The 19,740-nt window shown below is 39.0% G+C and overlaps 1 protein-coding gene across 1 annotated transcript; it reads right to left on the bottom strand.

The window, feature by feature from the left end:
- On the bottom strand, positions 1–19,740 carry ago2 (argonaute RISC catalytic component 2). The gene is made up of 20 exons (XM_046416754.1): positions 19,478–19,740; positions 18,134–18,181; positions 16,568–16,748; positions 16,343–16,463; positions 16,055–16,236; positions 15,778–15,914; positions 15,557–15,691; positions 15,120–15,207; positions 14,774–14,921; positions 14,546–14,665; positions 12,889–13,011; positions 12,627–12,760; positions 11,750–11,934; positions 11,076–11,235; positions 10,869–10,959; positions 10,408–10,602; positions 10,070–10,204; positions 9,654–9,755; positions 9,259–9,458; positions 1–9,146 (listed from the first exon to the last, which is right to left on the bottom strand). The coding sequence occupies exons 1-20, from the start codon at positions 19,494–19,496 to the stop codon at positions 9,038–9,040; spliced, it is 2,613 nt and encodes an 870-aa protein (XP_046272710.1). The 5' UTR covers positions 19,497–19,740; the 3' UTR covers positions 1–9,037.

Raw genomic sequence — 19,740 nt, 5'->3', positions numbered from 1 at the left:
AACTTTTGAAACATTTTTATTAACGCAACTTACAGTCAAGCCAAAGAGTGAACTATATTAAGTGATACGTTTTCACATTATGTCCTAACAGGGTTTACAGCATATCTTGTGTTCTGTAAGCATACTTGTTAACAAAAATAAGGAAATGTAAAATAGAAATCAAAGCTTACGACTTTACAAACAACAAGAACAAGGAGCTTAGCAGTGGATGTGAACAAATTAAAACAGCAACATAAAGACCCTCACCAGAACAGGAATGACAGCAAATTTAGTTTTGGCATGTCGTGGTTTAAATAAGGGAGAAAAGAGAGATAGATAGATATATGTATATATATATAGAGAGAGAGAAGAAAAACAACAACTCAAAAACTGAGCTCAAAATGACACAAATGAAGGGAGGTTTGAATTCACATGGCTGTGCAGGGCCACTTTTGCCAAGAGACTTTGGTCACTTTGCTTCTCCATCATGGCTAACAATGCAAAAAAGCACAACGTATAAAACGAAAATGGCCAATGAGGGAAAAAGACAAGAAAACTGGAGTTGTCCTGGAATCAGTTCGGTATATGAATAAATTGGGGAATATCATTTATGTGTTTCAAGAATCTACAGGTGATTGTCTGTTTTCCTTAAATGAGCACAAAAAAAAATCCAAAAGGTTTTGCAGTCAACTACAGCTCCAGGACAGCTCCTACATTCAGAGGAGGTAGATAACATGGCAATGACGCAACACGGACCAAAGATAAAACGTGTCTGCACGGGTTGCGAGCTCTCTGTCAAGTCCGTTTAATTGTAGTGCATAATTTGTTCAACTTTTAAGGCCAAATAGGAACCTCACATGTAGATCTAAGGCTATTTTAAGACAAAGGTGTAGGGGGGAGGGTCAGGGGTGGGGTTTGGTCATAGACACAGTAAGCAGATACAGCCCTTTTCACGACAATACCTGAGTCAACAGTCGTGTTATACCACAGAGCCTTGCAGGATGCTTGGTGCACATCACCTCATCGTCGACTTAACACGATCTTTTTGGCTACGCAGACGCAGAGAATATGCCAAAAGAAAAAATAAAAATAAAAAGACAGAGTACAGAAATATGACATGGCTACAAGTGAGAAATACTCTGACATTTACGTAGAAATTGCATAAATGACACATTATCATTTGGCCACAAGGTGTAATACACTCCTTTGTTACAACATAACTCTATCAGATTTACTGGTTGTGGCATGTGCACAGCCTGCAGTGACATTCAAACCTCCCAAAAGGGGGAAAAATTAAAATTTTATTGGACAATATGAAGTACACTACAGAAAAAAAGTCAATGCAGCATATATCAGGCTTATGAGGTACTTCATGAATATATATAGATATATCAACCTTTTTAGAAAAGCTCTTCAAAGTCATATTATTCCTTATAATTCCTATTGATAGCATAAAATACCTCGTCAGTTATTTCATTTTACTTTCTGCCCAAACCCAAGTGGGCGATTTTTTTTTTGAGACTGCTTTGAAAGTGCAAAACACAAATACTGATCGTTCTATGCAGCATCTACACGCAAGGTTGCATGATAATTAAGAACAGATTTTTTTTTTTGATTTTTTTTTTTTTTTTTTTTTAAATGTGGCTTCTTTGCAGATTTTGTCAAAACTTTTATGTTGAAAGGACTCACAAATCCAAAGATGGGGCAGATGGAGAAGAGAGAGATCCAACAAAAGGCACATATAAAACGACTACCAACGTGCTGGATGTTTCCAGTTTTGACTAAATTACAACAAATTGTAGTTAACTGCCACACAGCCTCATATGTACCTTTCATTGAAGTTGACAATATTCTGATACATTGTAAAGTAAACCTTGATTCTGGTTAATTGGAGGAAAAGTGGAAATGAAGTGACTATGAGACAGGGACATCCACCCTGATTTTATTGCAGTACTGGGTTAACACGGCAGTTTAACGTAGACAATTCATCAGTGGAGTGGATCTATCCAGTATGAAATCTTCATATTTCTACATTCTGGTAAAACAAAAACAAAAAAAGCTGTTTCCAAATACGGAGACTAAGTATTGTCCTGCTAACTAAAAGTCTAAAATGTTTACAGAGCATTGTCTTGACCTGCATGAAGAGGACAGACTGGTGTAAAGACAAATGACCAACGATCCACAGCCCACACACCAACGTTATTGCTGTACATACATCTTTCTGACAAACCTTCACCGCCATTGCAAACATTCCTCAATATCACCACCACATAACATTTTACTGGAATATGAACACATTGTCAAAGTGAATAGCAATCACTGTATGATGGCACGTTTGACGATATATCATCCGCTAATGATTACAGTTTATTTCACCCCATGGATGAGTCCTAGATTGTGCCTGGTTGTTTTTGTCAACATCATTTTGAAATAAAAAAAAAAAAGACTCAAGAACTTGCGTGAAACAATGAGACTTCCAATCACAAAAATTTGGTCCCCTAAAATGTAACCAACTAAAGCAACCAACCAGTCATACATGATTACTTGGTTTTCCATTTCATTAAGGTTAAAGGAAAGTCACATGATATTGGCTTGTATTGGTTTGGTCACAATAATTTTCAATTTTGTTACCATTATTATAAATTAGGGCTAATATTAGCTAGCACCCGACACTGCTCTGAGGTAGTTTTTTTCCAAGTTGGTAAATAAAAAGCCAAGTCATTCTGAAGACTAGAAATGCTTCAAAGGTACAAAAATACCCACATGAATCTTTCAACAGTGGATGCATGTAGGTCAGCTGGATGGCATTTATTTTGGTTTGGTGAAATTTGGTAAAACAGTTCACCACAGTCAAGGTCAGATTTACTACAGCCCCACGACTCCCCAAATATCCACCGGAGGCAGCTGCAACATGTTCTGCCTTGGTCATGGCTGCCAGACAGGCTCTCACTGGGCTCTGATTTCATGCTGGATCTATTTTGGCCAGAGCACCTTGTGTGAAGCTTGATATTCAATTGTGAATGTACATAAATGCCAACATTTATTGACAATTGTCTAGAACTGACACATACAAAATAAGGACAGAAAGGCATTCTGTGCACAGTAATTAAGAGGAGTAAAGCTCTGTCACAAAGTGTACTGTGAAGTCATACGCACTTTCCACAGGAGACTGTACACACCCATCCCAGTTATGCAATGTAACAACAGGCTTTCAGGGTGCAGAGTAAGAGTGACAGGGCAGCCCGTCTCCTTACTGCAAGACAGTGTAGCATCAAAATGATTGCGTCAATTTTAGGTTAAATGATTTAAATGGTTAAATGTTGCTTTATGAACATAATGATATCAAAAACTATTAGAATACTTTCTCTTGGGACCATGAATGTCTACTTTGGTCTACTAATGTATACCAAAATTTCATGGAATTCCAGTGAGTAGTTGTTGAGACTAAAGTTTCTGTATAACTGCGCTGCTAAAAACACTGGCATCTCCAAACAAGAGTGGAAATATGCCAAATGACAGGCTGCTTTGAGGATACTTCAAGACATTTTTAGAAGACATTTCTTAAATGCCTCCAGGAGAAACCATGACAAAGATCAGAAGCGAAAAGCAAAGTGTGGCGTAGCTGCATCCAGTGGACATGAGGCATAATTGTTCTTGAGTTCATTTCATGTTCTTTCATTCTTGTATCACACAGGGAAACTTTTCACTGGAGAGACCTCAAGGGACCACACCAATGTCACATGGCTATAGATAACTGAGTGGACATATGAGTGTCAATGACAGAGTGATGCTTCAGAAGGATTTATCTAGAAATAGGAATAGGGAAATTATGCTTGCTGAATCCAGCTGAGTGCCTTGTAAATCATAAATGGTACTTCTAAAATCTGGAAAAAAAAAAAAACAGCTGCGTAGCAAAACAATCACCAAAAGTAAGAAGACAAGCAGCACTCAAACCAAAACCTTCGCTTGTTTGAGTGAGCTGAACTCGGGAAGGGTTTTCGAATTTTACAAGACAACTCTGCGGACAGGAATATCAGGAATATCAGACCAAGGGCTTAAGCAGAAGCCATAAACCTAACAGCAAATAAAATCACACAAGAAAGCAACCATCATATATACACACATACACTGCTCTTATGTTACAGCACCTCACACAAGCATGAATGGAAAAGATGACTACTCTTTGCACCAGTGTGAAACACTGTCACCTAGAACTACATTAGTCAACAACCAGAAAGACATCTCAACTGTAGACTTGTATATCTCCTGTTAATCAGTGGAAAAGAATGAATTATATCAGCGGTGACGCAGGCGACATCTAAAAATCAATGAAAACGTAATACTTTCTGCAATTATTAAAGCCTATAAATAGGAGGAAAAAAACAACAACAAACAACAAAAAAAAAAAAAGCTGTACACAAGAAGCAAACATGAACGTAAATGTACTGGATGGATAGCCTGTACAATATGACAAACCACGGAGGCTCTAAGTACATTCATTGTTATTATTTGGAGCTAAAAACGTTCTACGCTACAAAAAGTTTCTTTATACCAGTAATAATTTCTCTCCAAAAGACGGACGAGAGGGCAGAGAGCAGAAACGTTATTATGCATGGGGTAAATAAACTGATGTAAGGTTGAAATTGGGCTTTATTTTATTCTAAAACAGTCCAAATGCAAAATGTAAACAGGCTGATTGTTACACTGGAAGAAACTGTATCTCAACTTCTTTCAACCAGCAACTGAAACACAGACTTAAACTGGTATTGAGAAAATAAAATGTATGATCAATTAAATTAGCTTATGATATGATACTTTACAAAGCAGCCATTTCCAGAATCTGCTTTGTCTTGGCCACTCCAAAACATTCAGAAAAAAAAACAAAAAACGCTCAAACTAAAGTAAAATATCTGCCAAAAAGTATCCTGTAATGCCATTAGGGTTTGTTTTACCTTCCTAACTAAGCACCTCGGACATCATTAAAGTTAATGACGTAATGCCACATTCATCCAGGCTGGTGTATTCATTTGTTTGTTCCATACAAATTCTTGATTTAGCTCGTTAAGATCAAGCAGATTCATGTGAATGGGAAAAGCCTCTTCTGAATCTTGATATGTATAGTCTATGGTGGTGTCCAACACACAAAGAAACCTTAGACATTACCGTATTTGTTCTGTGCACACTGCAGTCTTGAGCAGGGACCACGACCATGTCAAACTTTCCTGCACTTTTCCTCCTCACACAGCACTTTGGTCTACACAAACCTTACTGTCCATAGCTATTCAGCTTCTTTTTCACCCGTCAGTTTATTTTGCATATAGCACCTTATCTTGCACATCACCATACAAAGGCATCCCCACCCACACACCTAGAAGTTTCGGTCTTGCAGTAAATTTTAAAGACATGAGGATATTTCTGAAAGACGGCATGCAGAATGCTGGTTGACTGGGTAAAATCCCTCCTGATCAGCAGGCGTGGCTATCTGAATGAAATGTGCACACCAAGAGGCTATCAGGCCCTGCTGGCTATGCCTTCTGTGCCATATTTTACAAAACATGTAGATTTTGTAAAAGCCACCAATGCCAACTGCTGCTTTCTAAATTTCAAAAAAAAAAAAAGAAAAGAAAAAGAAAACAGAGGCTGAGTGTGCCACCTGATAAATACTCTTAATGCTGCAACAGCTACAAAAATCCATTCTTGTTTAGTGCAAAAACAACATTGTCTTTGAGTTTTATATCCAGGAAAAGCAAAGCCATCGTGATTTGCTGTTTTAAGGTGCTGGTAAAGGTAATGTAAAACACGATGAAGCGATAACAACAAGTACAAAGCCATCTCCTAAAATGACACCTTGATGTTATGAATTTCAGCACACTATCTTCTGGACACCTGCTCACTTTCTATATGACAGACGTATAGAAAGGCATGACCGCATACGTATAATGTTCTGTGGTGAAGTGTACCTGAACAAATGCCTTGCCGACTTACAAACATCTTTTCACGTGGATTTCAATGTGCTTGACTTATTCTCTTTGTACTGTTTTTAATTATAACAGTCTGACTAACAGCACCACTATGGTACATTTACAATTTCTCCAAATCAAGGATACGCAAGGATCACACCTGATGTGGGCTGAGGTGGAAAATCAAGGTGTCAAAAACAAAACAAAACAAAAAAAAAATTCTGTAGTTTCACTGGTGCATAGAATAAAAGGAAAAAAAAGAAGGGAACACCGTGTGTGCATACAAAACACACTTCAAGATTTTGGTCGTACAGCTCAAAACCACAAAAAGAAAAAAAACAACACATTCTCTCTTATGAGTTTGAGTAAAACTGTGAAAAAAAGAAAAAAAAAATCACACAACTACATAAACTGAGAAAAGCGCATTCACCGTCATGCACTCCCAAGCATTTAAAACCTCTACTGTCAATGCAAGACTCAAACAATGCCAATTAGACAGATAGCAGGGGTAATTATACAGAAATGGCCAGCAGTGTGATGTTACCATAACACTTTAACAGGTAACAAGAGGTAGAACACACGGCCATTTCCATACAATTACACCAGTGTCACACAATATGGCCGAGGCTCCTGCTTCGCTTGAGAAACACACGCCTGGAGAAGTCATACCAACGCTCTGCTATTAAAAGTGCATCCAAATTTTACATGTTGTGAGACCAGCACCGATAAGAACAATATTGACATCATAACAGTAAATATCAAGTACGTGATTTTTCAGAATGCCCCACAAACACAGTCAGTCGGATTTCTGGTTGCTTTACAAGTTATGAATAAAAAGGGTAATGCAGAGAGGTCGTCAAAGGGAGAGAAAAGATCCTCAAGATGATGAAGCATCCTTTTAACAAACAAAGTAAAAAGCCTCGTTGACCAGTCCAGTGAGGAATTATGGTGGTTACAGTGAAAACATCTAGCACCTAGCATCAAGATGTCTTTTTGTGCTTCTATGTCTTTTGAATATTAATAATGTAAAGGTTTGTAATCTTGTTTGGCTAAGAAAGATTGTGTGTTACAAAGGATACACCCAATTTTCAGGCTATAAAATCTACAACATTAAAAATGACCACATAAATACTTCATCCCGTTAGAAAGGCATGAAGACGCTGATAAGCACTAAGAAACGCTACTAAAAGCCACATGCTAAAAAAACCAACAACAATAATAATAAAAAAACAAATAAAAGCCCTGATTATCTACCTCTAGAAATGACCCAAATTCATGTGAGATACCACACTGCTAAATCTCTTGGTTAAAAAGGATGCATAGTTAGAAAAATGTAGACTACTCGCCTTCAATCAAGACTGAGAACATTCGCCGGCTTAACTTTAGTAGTAAAACTCAGGTGGGATGTTAGGAAATGTCAAGAATTATTAGTAAGACTGTAACAGTCTTAGAAGGCAAGAGAATATTTGCACTTAACATCTGTATACAAATAGACAGTGTTAATTTAGACTACATGTGGGCCAGTCATTTAAAAAAAAAAAAAACTAACATTTTCAGCAGCCTCCACTGAAAGCTTATTCAAAATATACCTTATTACCAACATTACTTTATAATATAAAGACTCACAAAAAGTCATTTGCATAAAACCCAAGCTTTTGTGCGACGACTGCTCCCAAGTCTCGGAGCAAACACAAGATTTGTTGGTTTTTTTTAGGGAATTTCAATCGGTTAAAACTCTAAAATGCTCTAGCTTTCACTCCATTGTACCGAATGCCTGGATATGGAGACTCTGCACAAGTATCCTGCTCTGACAAAGACACTGCAGAAAACGCTATCCCGCTGCTATATTCATTAAAACACAGAAGAATGGTTAATTTGTATATAGGAAGAAATAAAACAAGTATCACAAATGCCTAAAAGTCTAAAACATGAGTCAGCTACATGCATATTTATTACAAAATGATTGAAATTAAATTAGACTATAAAAACTAAAGGGAAAAAAAGAGATTTCATCAAATTCCCCTTTATGTTGAGTTTGACATCATGTGTCGTTCATCAGCACGGCTCAGAGTACATTAGAAAGGTGTCCTTGTTGGGAACCAGTCCCAATACACTATTTCTCGGTAGGGGAATTAGTTTACTGGTGCAACTCTTTCTTGTTCAGACTAACAAGAGTGGCAGATAAGAATGAAATTGCTGTTCTTTCAATCTCTACTTAAACACTAACAGTCCTCATCTCAAATAAACTAAGTGTTGGTTGAAGGGGTGATGGCAAATCTGATGCAACAATCATTTAGTACGTTGCCACCAGATTTGGCATTAAATGGTCATCAGTGTCAATCAAGGACAAATACTGAAATCTTAGCAGATGTGGACCTAATAATTCATAGTCTTCCACAGATATTAAAACAAAAAGGTGGTCTCAAATGGCACTTTTCATCACATAGTGCCCTATGTGAAAAATGACGCGCAACCCTCAATATATTAAGTACTTTTGTCCTGATTGAAGTACCCATTGTGGTCAGTGCACTTTGCTTTGATTGGCTGATAAATAATATTTGTCAGCGGAGCAAATCTTTAGGCATATAAACAGTATACAGTTCCCCTCCCTTATCATTTGATGAATTTAGTCCTTCTCCCTTCAAGCACCAAGACCCTAACAAAACAACAGAAACAGGAGAAGGAGGGTGAACAGCTTCTTCTAATTTATGAAATCACCCCAATGTGTAATGATACTGCTCACGAGTTAAGAAACGGCAGATTTCTTCTATCAGTGTACAAACTTTTCCTTTCATACTTTGCAAAATATTTCCCTACCACAAATATAAACACGCACTAATGCACAACATGTAAATAAAACTCTTCCAGCTCAAACCCCAAGAATTCTTTTGCATCTTACAGTCTAATAGCTGGCTTGGTTTGCGTAGGTCAGCGTCTGAAGTACAATTGTAGACATATGGGTAACTGACAGGTCTGATTGGCAGGGAGATCACCATGTGAAACCACTGTGATGCTATCTACAGCTGACAGTCAGACAGCAAAGGGTAGTGTGTTTCATCAGTGGGGTCTCACCCACCCCAACCTGGGGTTGTGTGCTCTCAAGCAAAGTACATGGTGCGCAGGGTGTCCTGGTGGATCTGAACGGCCTTGGCCAAGGCCTGTTGGTCACGGCCATTGCTCTGGCCAGATGTATGACTGCCCTCGGCACTGAAACAGCAACATTAGAAAATTCCTTTCTTTAATGAATACTGAATACTAAAACGTTAAATGAATACATAGCTGTTCAAAAAGGCAGCAGCAAATAGCTCAGATTCCCTACCTGTCGTGCTCTTTGTCCACCAAGTGATAGCGAGCCCGGAAAGCCACCAAATGGGCATAGTAAGCTGGTGCTGGGATGGAAACCGACCGGGTGCAGCGCACATAAGTGTGGCATAGCTGGTAGGTGAGAACCTGCAGTTCATCTGAAGAGAAGTGGTTGTCGTCCCAGAGCACATGGTAATGAGACGGCCTGCTGGTACCCTGCAAGGAGTGATAACAGAGCACAGGTGTTGCTTTCAGGTGTACGAGCGGAAACACTGCCAACACCATCAACAGTCTTCTGTTAATGGACAAGGTGGCCGCTGATGCATTTGTCAGAATCTGTTAAATATACCCCTAAACTGTAAAGGTTTAACCTGTAAATTCAGCCACAGCTAATCCTAATTCAGCTCTTACCTGAATGCCAGCATGACTGCAAAGGTAGAAATCAAATTCTGATGGGTGAGTGATTTTGGTGTCCACTGTGGTGCCTGCAGGAATGTTGCCACTCTTCCCGACCTGCAAAAATGCATTAGAGAGTTAAGGCGGACTCATTACATGATATGGGAATAACATTAATTCGCGATTTAAATTGTAGTGTCATGCTAATGTCAACAAATTGCTTAAAATAAATGATTGTCCTTCATTTAGGGACACTGCTAGAAAAAAGTACACAAACACCTGAAGCAACTGAGTTGATGTCATTTCAACTTTGTGGCATGTAAAACAATATAATTTTGATCTCAAACTTGTGTGCGCTCTTTTTTGTTTTTAGTTAAGTTGGTTACAAAACTGACAAAATTGCCACTTCTACCCGATGTCACAATACTGACCCTCTCATTTCGGTCCATACAGAACAGTCTTGTGTGGTGTCTCTTCTGCACCACCACAAAGGTGATACCAGGCTGGTAGTCCTTCTCTAGTTTTATGCAGGCCTCACGGATGGCCAGCAGCTCATGCTGGAGGACCTGTATGTATTCAAATAGAAATATATTAAAGACAAGGTGAAAAGCTCAAACCAAATAAAAAAAATTGCCACTTACAAACGTATAAAAATTAAGCACTGCTAAGTACATTGTTTTCTTATACTGATACTGGTGCCTACACAAAGCTGTCTGTATTTTCTAATATTTCCTAATTTATTCTGCATAGCTCCTGATCTGTGCATCACCTGGTTGAATTGGCCTTCAGAGATGCCATCGCGGTAGTAAATGATTCTGGTGGGCTTGAAGCGGGTGGACTTGTAGAATTGGATGAGCAGCTCCCTCACCATGGTGGCCAGGTCCTGGATGATGTCCTGACGGTGCTGCTGCACCCGGACCGTGGCACAGTATCTGCTGGGATGGGCATCCATGCTACCAACGACCTGAAAAGGAAATATGATGCTTACTTCAGGAAGTTAACAGAATGTCTTGGGTATCTTGGGGGCTTTGAACAAGCTCATCTCAGTGTTGTGCACTCCAGCTCACATACACAGCTACTATTGTATCACCAACTCTCAGGAAGTTTGTCTGTGTAGCTTTGTGCTAGGTAACTAGCATTCCAGTGGGTTTTGCTACAAATGGCTGCCTATTTCACCGAAGTGTTTTGTAAAGGGTAGATGTTCATGCTGTGTTGTGTGGGGTTACTTACAGCAGCAATGGAAGGCTTTTTTCCATCTCCTGCAGGTGGATGAGTCACATCTGCACCAAGGAAGATGACCGGCTGCTGGAACACCAACGGCCTGGAGTGAAACAGGTGAAATTCAGCGCAAAACATATACTTTCCATTTTGGGTGGATGTATCACATTTAAAAGACATACAAATTTGTTTCATTTCATCATCGATATCTTCACTAACCTGCCCTGCGGGAGGAGGATGTTATTGACACCGCCCAGCTTGACGTTGATCTTCAGACAGAGGTTGGAGAGGGTCTGAGGTGTTGTCTTTTGAACATTCTTCACCTGCACGCACTGCGTTGCCATGCCAAGTACCGTGTCCCCAACACGCTTCACCTCAGCTACAACACACAGCAGGACAATAATAATCTTTTAATAATAAAAATAAAATAATCTTTAAATGACACAGTGAGCTAGTAAACAAATGGGACAGCAAGGAGAATCACAGTGAATATGCAGGTCTATTTGGCCCGTGTTTCCTTGAGGTCACTTCCTAAAGCAGAAAAAGCAGCAGTAAAACTCAGTAGGCATGTTCAGACACAACTGCCAGAGCTTCAAATAGAACACTCTAATCACACAAATCCTCACCGCTTTGGAAATGCGTTTGTTTTAAAGCAATGCCTCGCCACAGCAAAAACATTTGCTTTAAACTACTCGAGTTTGTGATCTGAATTAGCACAGTCGACCAACCGTAATTGCATGGTGTTGTGGTATTATTATTAAGTCAAAGGTTATTTAGTTTTTGCTTTAAAAAAAACGCACTGCTTTCATGTGGAGAAATTGATAAATTAATATAAACAGAAGTTCCTCGCTAAATGACACAAAAACAACAAAGTGTATGAGTGGATCTCTCACCGTAAACAGGTGTCTTCCCCGGTAGGATGACGACCACCAGCTGGAGGCCCTGGTAGGTGTACTTGAGGTGCCTGAACATGGGCTCCACACTGTCCGCTCCCTGGGCGTACTTACAGAAGCAAGGCTGACCCTGAATGGGCATCCCAGCATCCCTAGAGATCTTCCTCAGCTGATCTGTGAATGCTCTGAGACAGATGAGGAAATTGTTCATTGTTATGTTGTCTACATTGCAAGAGAAAGTAATATCAAGGGCCCCCGAAAACTACCTTGTGAATCTTGATTCAAGCATAAAAATTAAATTAAAAAAAAAATTAAATTCTTACAGAAACTATGATACTTAAATCATTCATTTATCTAAATAGTACTGCATATGAAAATTAAGAATATTACATTTAAGCTGAACCACAGTATCGCTGAAAAGAAAATCTTGAAACCCAGTCATAAAGCGACCCGTAGGTCTCGCTATTGTGTACACCAAACACGTCAATACTGTTATAAAGCTTCTTAGTACACAAATGCAAAAGACAAAACCTAGCAAAAGCAAAGCAAATGAACACACAGCTGTATGAAGTCAACATGCACTCCTACGATCCCGTAGAGCTAAAATATTTCAGTTCTCAGGGGAACAATACAGTGAAAGACCCAACAGAGGCACAAATCAAATCACAGTTTTGGGTCATTTCTGCGACTGCGATATTTGAAACAGATCAGTGTATCCTTGTGTTTCTGTATTTCTAAGGTGTGTGTTTCAGGGCTTAAACTATGCTCCAAACTTTCCCCACTAGCCCTAGAATTAACAGCTGTCTGCCATCAAACTGAACAAAAGGGTCAAAGTGACATGAAATCCATCTACAACTCATGGGGACACTTTACTTACTTGAGCAGGAGTTCAGTGCACTGCCTCTGTGGTGCAAAGCAGGCGATGGCCCACACTTTGATCTCAATACCAGTGTGGAACTGCTTGTTCCTCATGTCCCACACTCCCTGGATTGGTGTGGCTATTGCTTTGTTCTGCAAATTGTAAAGACAGCAGCCTTGTTATTCCTCATCACTGTACGCAAGATGAAGTTATTCCAATAAAAGTCAGTACCAGTGAAGGAATCATGCCTACACACATTGAAATCTGGTCATCAACATACCCTGCCTCCGTACAGAATGGAAGGTGCTTGAAGGACACGGCCATTCACTTCTGTCATCTCATCCCTCACCATCACTCCAAATTCCCGAACATAAGGGTCTGTATTGAAATTGGCACTTCTCATCTGGAAAAAAAAAACAAAACAAAACATAAAAACTAAAACACAGCAGCTGGATTAGATGTGAATATCTTCACCTGTCACCTAATTCGAATGACTATTATTCGAGTTGAGATTTCAGTTAAGACACTTTTCCTTTTTCAAATGCAGCCATGTCATGATATATAAGGCAAAGGTAAGTATTGTGCATATAAGAATTCTGAATGTTTATAGTGTCGAACAATACAATATCACAATATCAAAAATCAATGATTATCACTAGTAATTTCTCCTCTGGGAATCAATAAAGGATTATTTTATCTTAATGCTTATTTCAAATTAGCATGAATTTCTAAGCAGAAGTCTCAATGTGTTGGCGTGAATCTACATACAATACATATTCCCATACATACTGTATTACTACCAATGACTGAAAACTGTGATAGCCCCAATTATGATGAACGTCATGAACCTCGTTCTTCTGTAGCCAGTCAGTAAACACAACTGTGGTACAAAACTGAAAACTGCAGACATTTTTTTTTATCTTGCTGTCAACTTAGCCTCATTTCTGAAAATAAAAGTCAACAAAACATGGCATGCAGCCAGTGAATCTTGATGACATTTTTAACCCAGTTTCATTATTCTTGGATCCTGAATCATAACTGATCGGACCACTGCGCATATGATAGGGACATGACTGTAAACAAAACTACCAACAACTGGTTGATAAGAACATTTGTTGGCAGGAGTTACTGTCATTTACATGTTGCAAAGTTCTTACTAGTGGGAGAGTCACATGTAAGGGGCTCACAACAGCCATAAATGTTGCACGCTTTTGATTTTTTTTTTTTTTTTTCTTTTAGTGGCATTTCGACCCTTGGCATGACTGCAGCAGTGAGCTCTTAAGTACACAATCTTGAATTGGTTTGCTACAGGACTGCCAATGACTATTATCATTATCAATTAATCTGCTGATTATTTTCAGGACTAGTGGATTAATCGTTTAATTTATAAAATGTCAAAAAACTGTGATAAAACTTATTATTTCCCCAGTATTTAAAGTGGAATTTTCAAATTGCTTATTTCGTCCAACCAAGAGTCCAAAACCCAAAGATGCCTCATTTACCATCAGAAATGGCAAACAAAAGCAGCAAATTGTTACATTTAAGAAGTCTGAACAAATGCAAATGTTTGACATTTTTGATTTAAAAATGACTAATGATTAACTGATTAACAAACACTATATAATAACAGCTAAATGGTCATAAACTCTGGTCATAACATACAGTCACTAGGCACTTTAAACGTTTTACTCACTCGGTTCACTGCACCTTACAGTCTACTTCTACTACTTTTTTGCACAACATTACACTGTCTATTTGTTGTATACACATTTTTTTATATTGTCTTGTATGTATATTTCATATTGCCACTTTTATATTGTTATTTTTAACTTTTGTATAGCTTGTTGTGTGTATTGCTGCTGCTGCACTGCAATTTCCCAGCCTGGGTAAATAAAGTATATCTATCTATCTATCTATCTATCTAAAATACTACTTACCAGTTTACTAATCTCGTCCTGACGGTCTGGTGCTGATCGGGCTGTGGCACGGATCATAGTGGAGGTCTGATTGTCTGTCAGTTTTTTGATGCAGCGCTGTCCTGCCACTATGTTACACACCTGCAATGGACACACATGAAACAAAAATCAATTATAAAAGGAAAATCAACAGTGTATCAGATTAACGTATCAAAAAGCAAATAAGTACAAAAGGTTGGTGATGCTTACCTCTAGAGGTAGGTAGGTGTGCTTCTGCTCCTGTCCCACCTGTAGACAAGGGAGGTGGGGGTATCTCAGGATGAGCTTGTACTTGTCTTTGAAGTACTGCGCTACTGTGCATTCAATAGTTTGGCCGTTCTCCTGCTGCAGGGGGAACCTGAGGGAAGCAAATAAATGAAAAATAAAACCAAGAAAAGATTTCACAGACTTCACACAATCTGCTTTTGTACACTTTGTGGAACAACATGTTTATTGTCGCTTTTATTGTTGCTGGACTGCAGATGACGCACTTTAGCAACAGAACAACTAACAATGACATTATGTGAACAAAGATGAGACAGAAGAGCCCTCTTACGTCTGGTGGCTGGCTGGTCTTCTTGTCACATTGCACACTCTGTACTTCCTCTTCATCTGTCCACAGTGGGTGATCTCCACCTTCAAGCCTGAATGAATGAACCACAATAAAGGATAATTTAAAAGAAGAATTTAAAAGCTAAAATAAAATAGAGATTTAATGTCCCCTGCTATGTGGCATCGGATATGGCTTATAACACCTTACATGGCAAAGAAAAAACTAAAAACAAACAAATGTTTAAGTATAATCATGCTGCGATTCTAAACTTGATATTAAATGACATCTAAATGACTTATTAATTATAAAAATAGTAAGTGAATCAAATCTTGACATTCTCATCCTTATAATAAATACAATGCACCAACAATAAAAATTTTCTCACTGACAAGCTAGGACTTAAACGGCCATCACTAAGTGAGTTCCTGAGCTTCATTTACCTTTGATTTCCTTTGTAAATTTCACTCGTTGAGAGTCTGTTAGGGGTTTCTGTTGTTCTTCAATGCTTTTAAAATCCAAGACCTCACACATGAACTCGATTACAGGCTGGGCTTTGTAGAATGCAGTCGCCGAAACTGCAAACAAAACAAGCAGACAAAGATGAGATACATACATTTTTTTTAACTTCATACAACCCGTGTACAATCAAAGTGAAAATTACCGTCAATGTTGAGCATCATTTTCCAAAGGGAAGGCCTGACAGACTGGTGGAAACCAAACCACACCTCTCTGCCACCACCGAGGGGATTTGAACATCCCTCTGAGGGAGTAAAGAAAGAGCGTCCCACTGGTGTATACCTGTAACAGACAACAGTCAGTCATAAATCTAGTATGTACAATTTGTAAATTGTGTTAGGGCATGTCAAAGCCACCTCTGTTGTCATTTGACAAAGGTTATTTTTATGGCATACAACAAGCTACAAGACAAACAAACCCACCTCATAGAGGGCAAATGTCTCATGACCACATCCAAGGCTTGGACGGTCTCAAAGGGGACGCTTGGTAGCCGTCCTGACAGTGCCTCATGCAGAGCTTGCAGGCTAACGCAGGACACCCACTTGATTGATACTTTAAAGCTGCGGTCTTTGCCTTCACCAGGAATGGTTACCTCCAGCTCCACCTGTGTAGGAAAAAAAAAGTAAAGATGTTTTGAAACTTAACAGATTTTATGCGATTTGTCCAAAAGCAGAGATTTTATTGTTGTGGCACATCCTAACAGTACATACCTTGTCTCTACCAATGGGCAAGGGCATGGCAGTGTAGAGATTTTTCCTCCCATCATACACTGGCTTTCGATCACCAAAGATTTGCGTTTTAAAGTGCTGGACCATGTGCTCCACGATTTCACTGAGAACAAATGCAAACAAATTACCACAGCACCTGGGACATTCTAACAGCTCATCTCCCACATGCCAGCAGGGGCTGATGATGAAGCATACACTTGTACATACCGATTGACCCTCCTGGGGCATTTCTCAGGTTTGATATCAATGTCATAATGGTAGACCTCCAGTTTGGGAATTTCCATCTCAAAGAAGTTGGCCTGGAGCTTGATTGTCCTGCCCATGGTGCCAAAGTCTGGTCGTGATGGTGGCTTGAACACATATTCTGGCACTGGGGAAGATGGGGGTTCTATAACACATATGTGAAATAAAGGAAAGTGACAGGGCACATCATTAGGATCACAGTATGCAGATGTCAGATATTTCCCAAGATCTTAAAAGGTCCAATTAGCATTTTTGATCACATGAATTAAAGTTTTAAATCTTGTTTTTAATGGTTACCTTTAAAAAAATTATCAAGGTCATGTCTTAACTGAGATGTATTTACCAATTCTGCATGACCTGGTCAGCCCTGTCAAATATCAGGTCTCCTACATGTAGCAGGTCACCAAAACTGTGATGATGAGACAAACACAGCGGTGTTCTCCATTTTAAAGAATACCATTTTGGCATACTATAACCTAGATTTTTTTAAAGGAGTCTGTTATCCCTGCTTTGATTGGCAGAAGTTATTATATCTAAGAGGTAATTTTTTTAAGCACTGTAAAGCAAATTTATAACCACCATCCATAGCTGTTGTGACTTTTTATTTCTTGACAGTCGTATGAGTGCTCCTACATCTTGTTGGACAGTACAAGGCACTTACACTGTAATAAAATTTGAGGTGACACATGAGTATACAGCTATAGATTCAAGCCTCCTTTTACATGTCCAGCATCTACTTTTAATAGTTGTTCACAAGTGTCAGAAATATAGATGGAATGAGTCAAGTCATATCACCACTTAGTTCACAGTTTTGGCTTGCAGCTCATGAACTCATTTAATTCTTTAAATGTATATTCTGGATTAATATCTCCTTGTGGATGCTGAACTTGTAGGCTACCTGACACCAATGAGGCTAGCAACACTCAAACTGTCAGCTACCAATAAGCTATTTGAGTATTTGCAGTGGAGTGTTTAGACCTTCCCAGATCCAAATCAGAACCTGTTCTTCTTGTATCCTGTAAGATTTTTTTTGAGGTGCCATCCATTTTTTTGTATTATCCTGGTGGAAATGTCTTGAGCTTTTATCACTGGTAGGCATACTGAACCAAAAAGCCCCATATCTGAAACTTCAGATATCAGAGTGAGACTGTCAGGGCACACTCACCATTACCCTCACTCAGCGACTTATCTTTGTGCTACAGCTCTGCTCATTCAAACAGAATAACACCCATAAAACCTAGTAATATATGGTGGGTGCTACTCAGTAACCGTCTGTGTGCTACCATTCAGAGCAAAACAATGAGGTGCATTTAGACATTGTATCCTTAGAATCCCACCTACAATTCCAAATCACCTGTGTCCTATTTTGCTGACAATTTCATTATGCAGTCAGAAGGCTAAATTGCACTTCAGATGAGTACATCCTATGATGTTTAAGGGATATAAAAAAAAATGTTATGTTTCCACTTACATTGGACCAATGCTAGAAACAGTCTAAGGCATTAAAAACCAAATATGGGAAAATCTTACCAGAGCTTGCTGACCCAGAGGAACGAGGTCCCTCAAGCATCTCAGAAGCTACAGAGGACAAAAACGACCTGTTATAAATGCTCAACATCCTATACATACAGTGCTTAAATAAATACAGAGATGATCATGTACATTTGAGCCACTCAATACAGAAAATAAACCTAGATTTACTGCTTAACAAGCTAACATGAACTAATTATTTATATAGCAAGTGGGAAAAAGAGGCTGACTGACACTCATCTTTAATAAATATCCACTGTGAAACAGCCATTTATGTAGGTCCAGTTTTCTTATCGCTTCCACAACGCCATCATCCACAATCAAGGACAATGTTTTTCAAAACTCTTATCAATACGCAAACAGAAGGAATAAAGCAAGCTGGCAATCTAACTATGCTGAAGCCGCCCATTCTCCTGGAAATAGCCTTAATGCTGCACAGCATTTCATATTTCAGTGTTACAAAGATGCCTCCTGCAACACAAAATCAAAACCTTAAGACCACTGGTAAATTTTAGAGAAATACAAAACAGCTTTGCTCCTGATTTTGGTGTTTGTTCCTCGGGTCTAACAACGCGAATGCGGAAAACCACACTTGAACAACAAATGCTACAATATTCTAATATTATTAGTTTACCAGTTTCTCATGAAACGACAGTAACTTCTAACAACTGTACCAAGCCTCAGACAAACGCTGTACTTCTCAATTAAGTTGTAGATGTTCAATGCCTTAAAAAAAAACCGTGCTACCTTCAGAAGCCGATTTGATGTCGTCAGTTCATTCATGTCGTGGAAAACAGACGATGAATCATCTCTAAATTCCTCAAATTTAGGTTGCCACACTGTTAAAATTAGCTAAACATAGCTAAAATTGAAGATGATGGGATCTGATAGCATGGTCGGCCACTGCCTTATAGTAATTGCTTTAGGTTATGTCTGTACTTCTAACTACGAGCACTATAAATGACTATTTTGTGTACTTATAATTGGATTGTTTATTAAGAAAAACACGCCGACCAATCACACATAGTTAATTTATGTTGGGACGCCAACTAACAAGAAGTTCGGTGACGAGTTACCGTTGAAGCTAACTTAGCTAACAGCAGCATCTTGTTATTGCACGCTAGCTAAGCTTGCCCCTGCTAATGCCTCCACTTAAGACTGGGACGACATGTTCTCGATCAAAGGATCAGTTTGGTGTTATAATAACTAGCTAAATGAAACAGGACCCAGGCCTGTGTTTCAACAATGTCTCGATGCAATGTAACAGAAAAATCCTGCAACTACTGAGTTAATTTTTGCTAGCTGCATCACTTAGCCGATGCTAATGTTAGCTGCACCACTTACCTCCAGCAGAGGAATACATTTTGTCGACTTTTTGAGCGTGTGTCGTGGACGTACAGATATACTCCACTTTATCTTGGCCAAATCCCACCCAAACTCATACGGCGTCGAAAAGTATGTATATCTACAAGAGCGACGGAGGAAGCCCAATCAGGAAATAAAGATATTTAGTTATCCAAGTGGTAAATATTTGGAGTGTCTCATCTTCGGCACGGCCCCATCCCCCCAACACACAAAACGGGAGACGAGAGCAAAGATAGCACAGA

The sequence above is a fragment of the Scatophagus argus genome, chromosome 17 (assembly GCF_020382885.2).
Source record: "Scatophagus argus isolate fScaArg1 chromosome 17, fScaArg1.pri, whole genome shotgun sequence".
Taxonomy (NCBI): Eukaryota; Metazoa; Chordata; class Actinopteri; family Scatophagidae; genus Scatophagus; species Scatophagus argus.
This window is presented reverse-complemented; position numbering and strand designations above follow the sequence as displayed.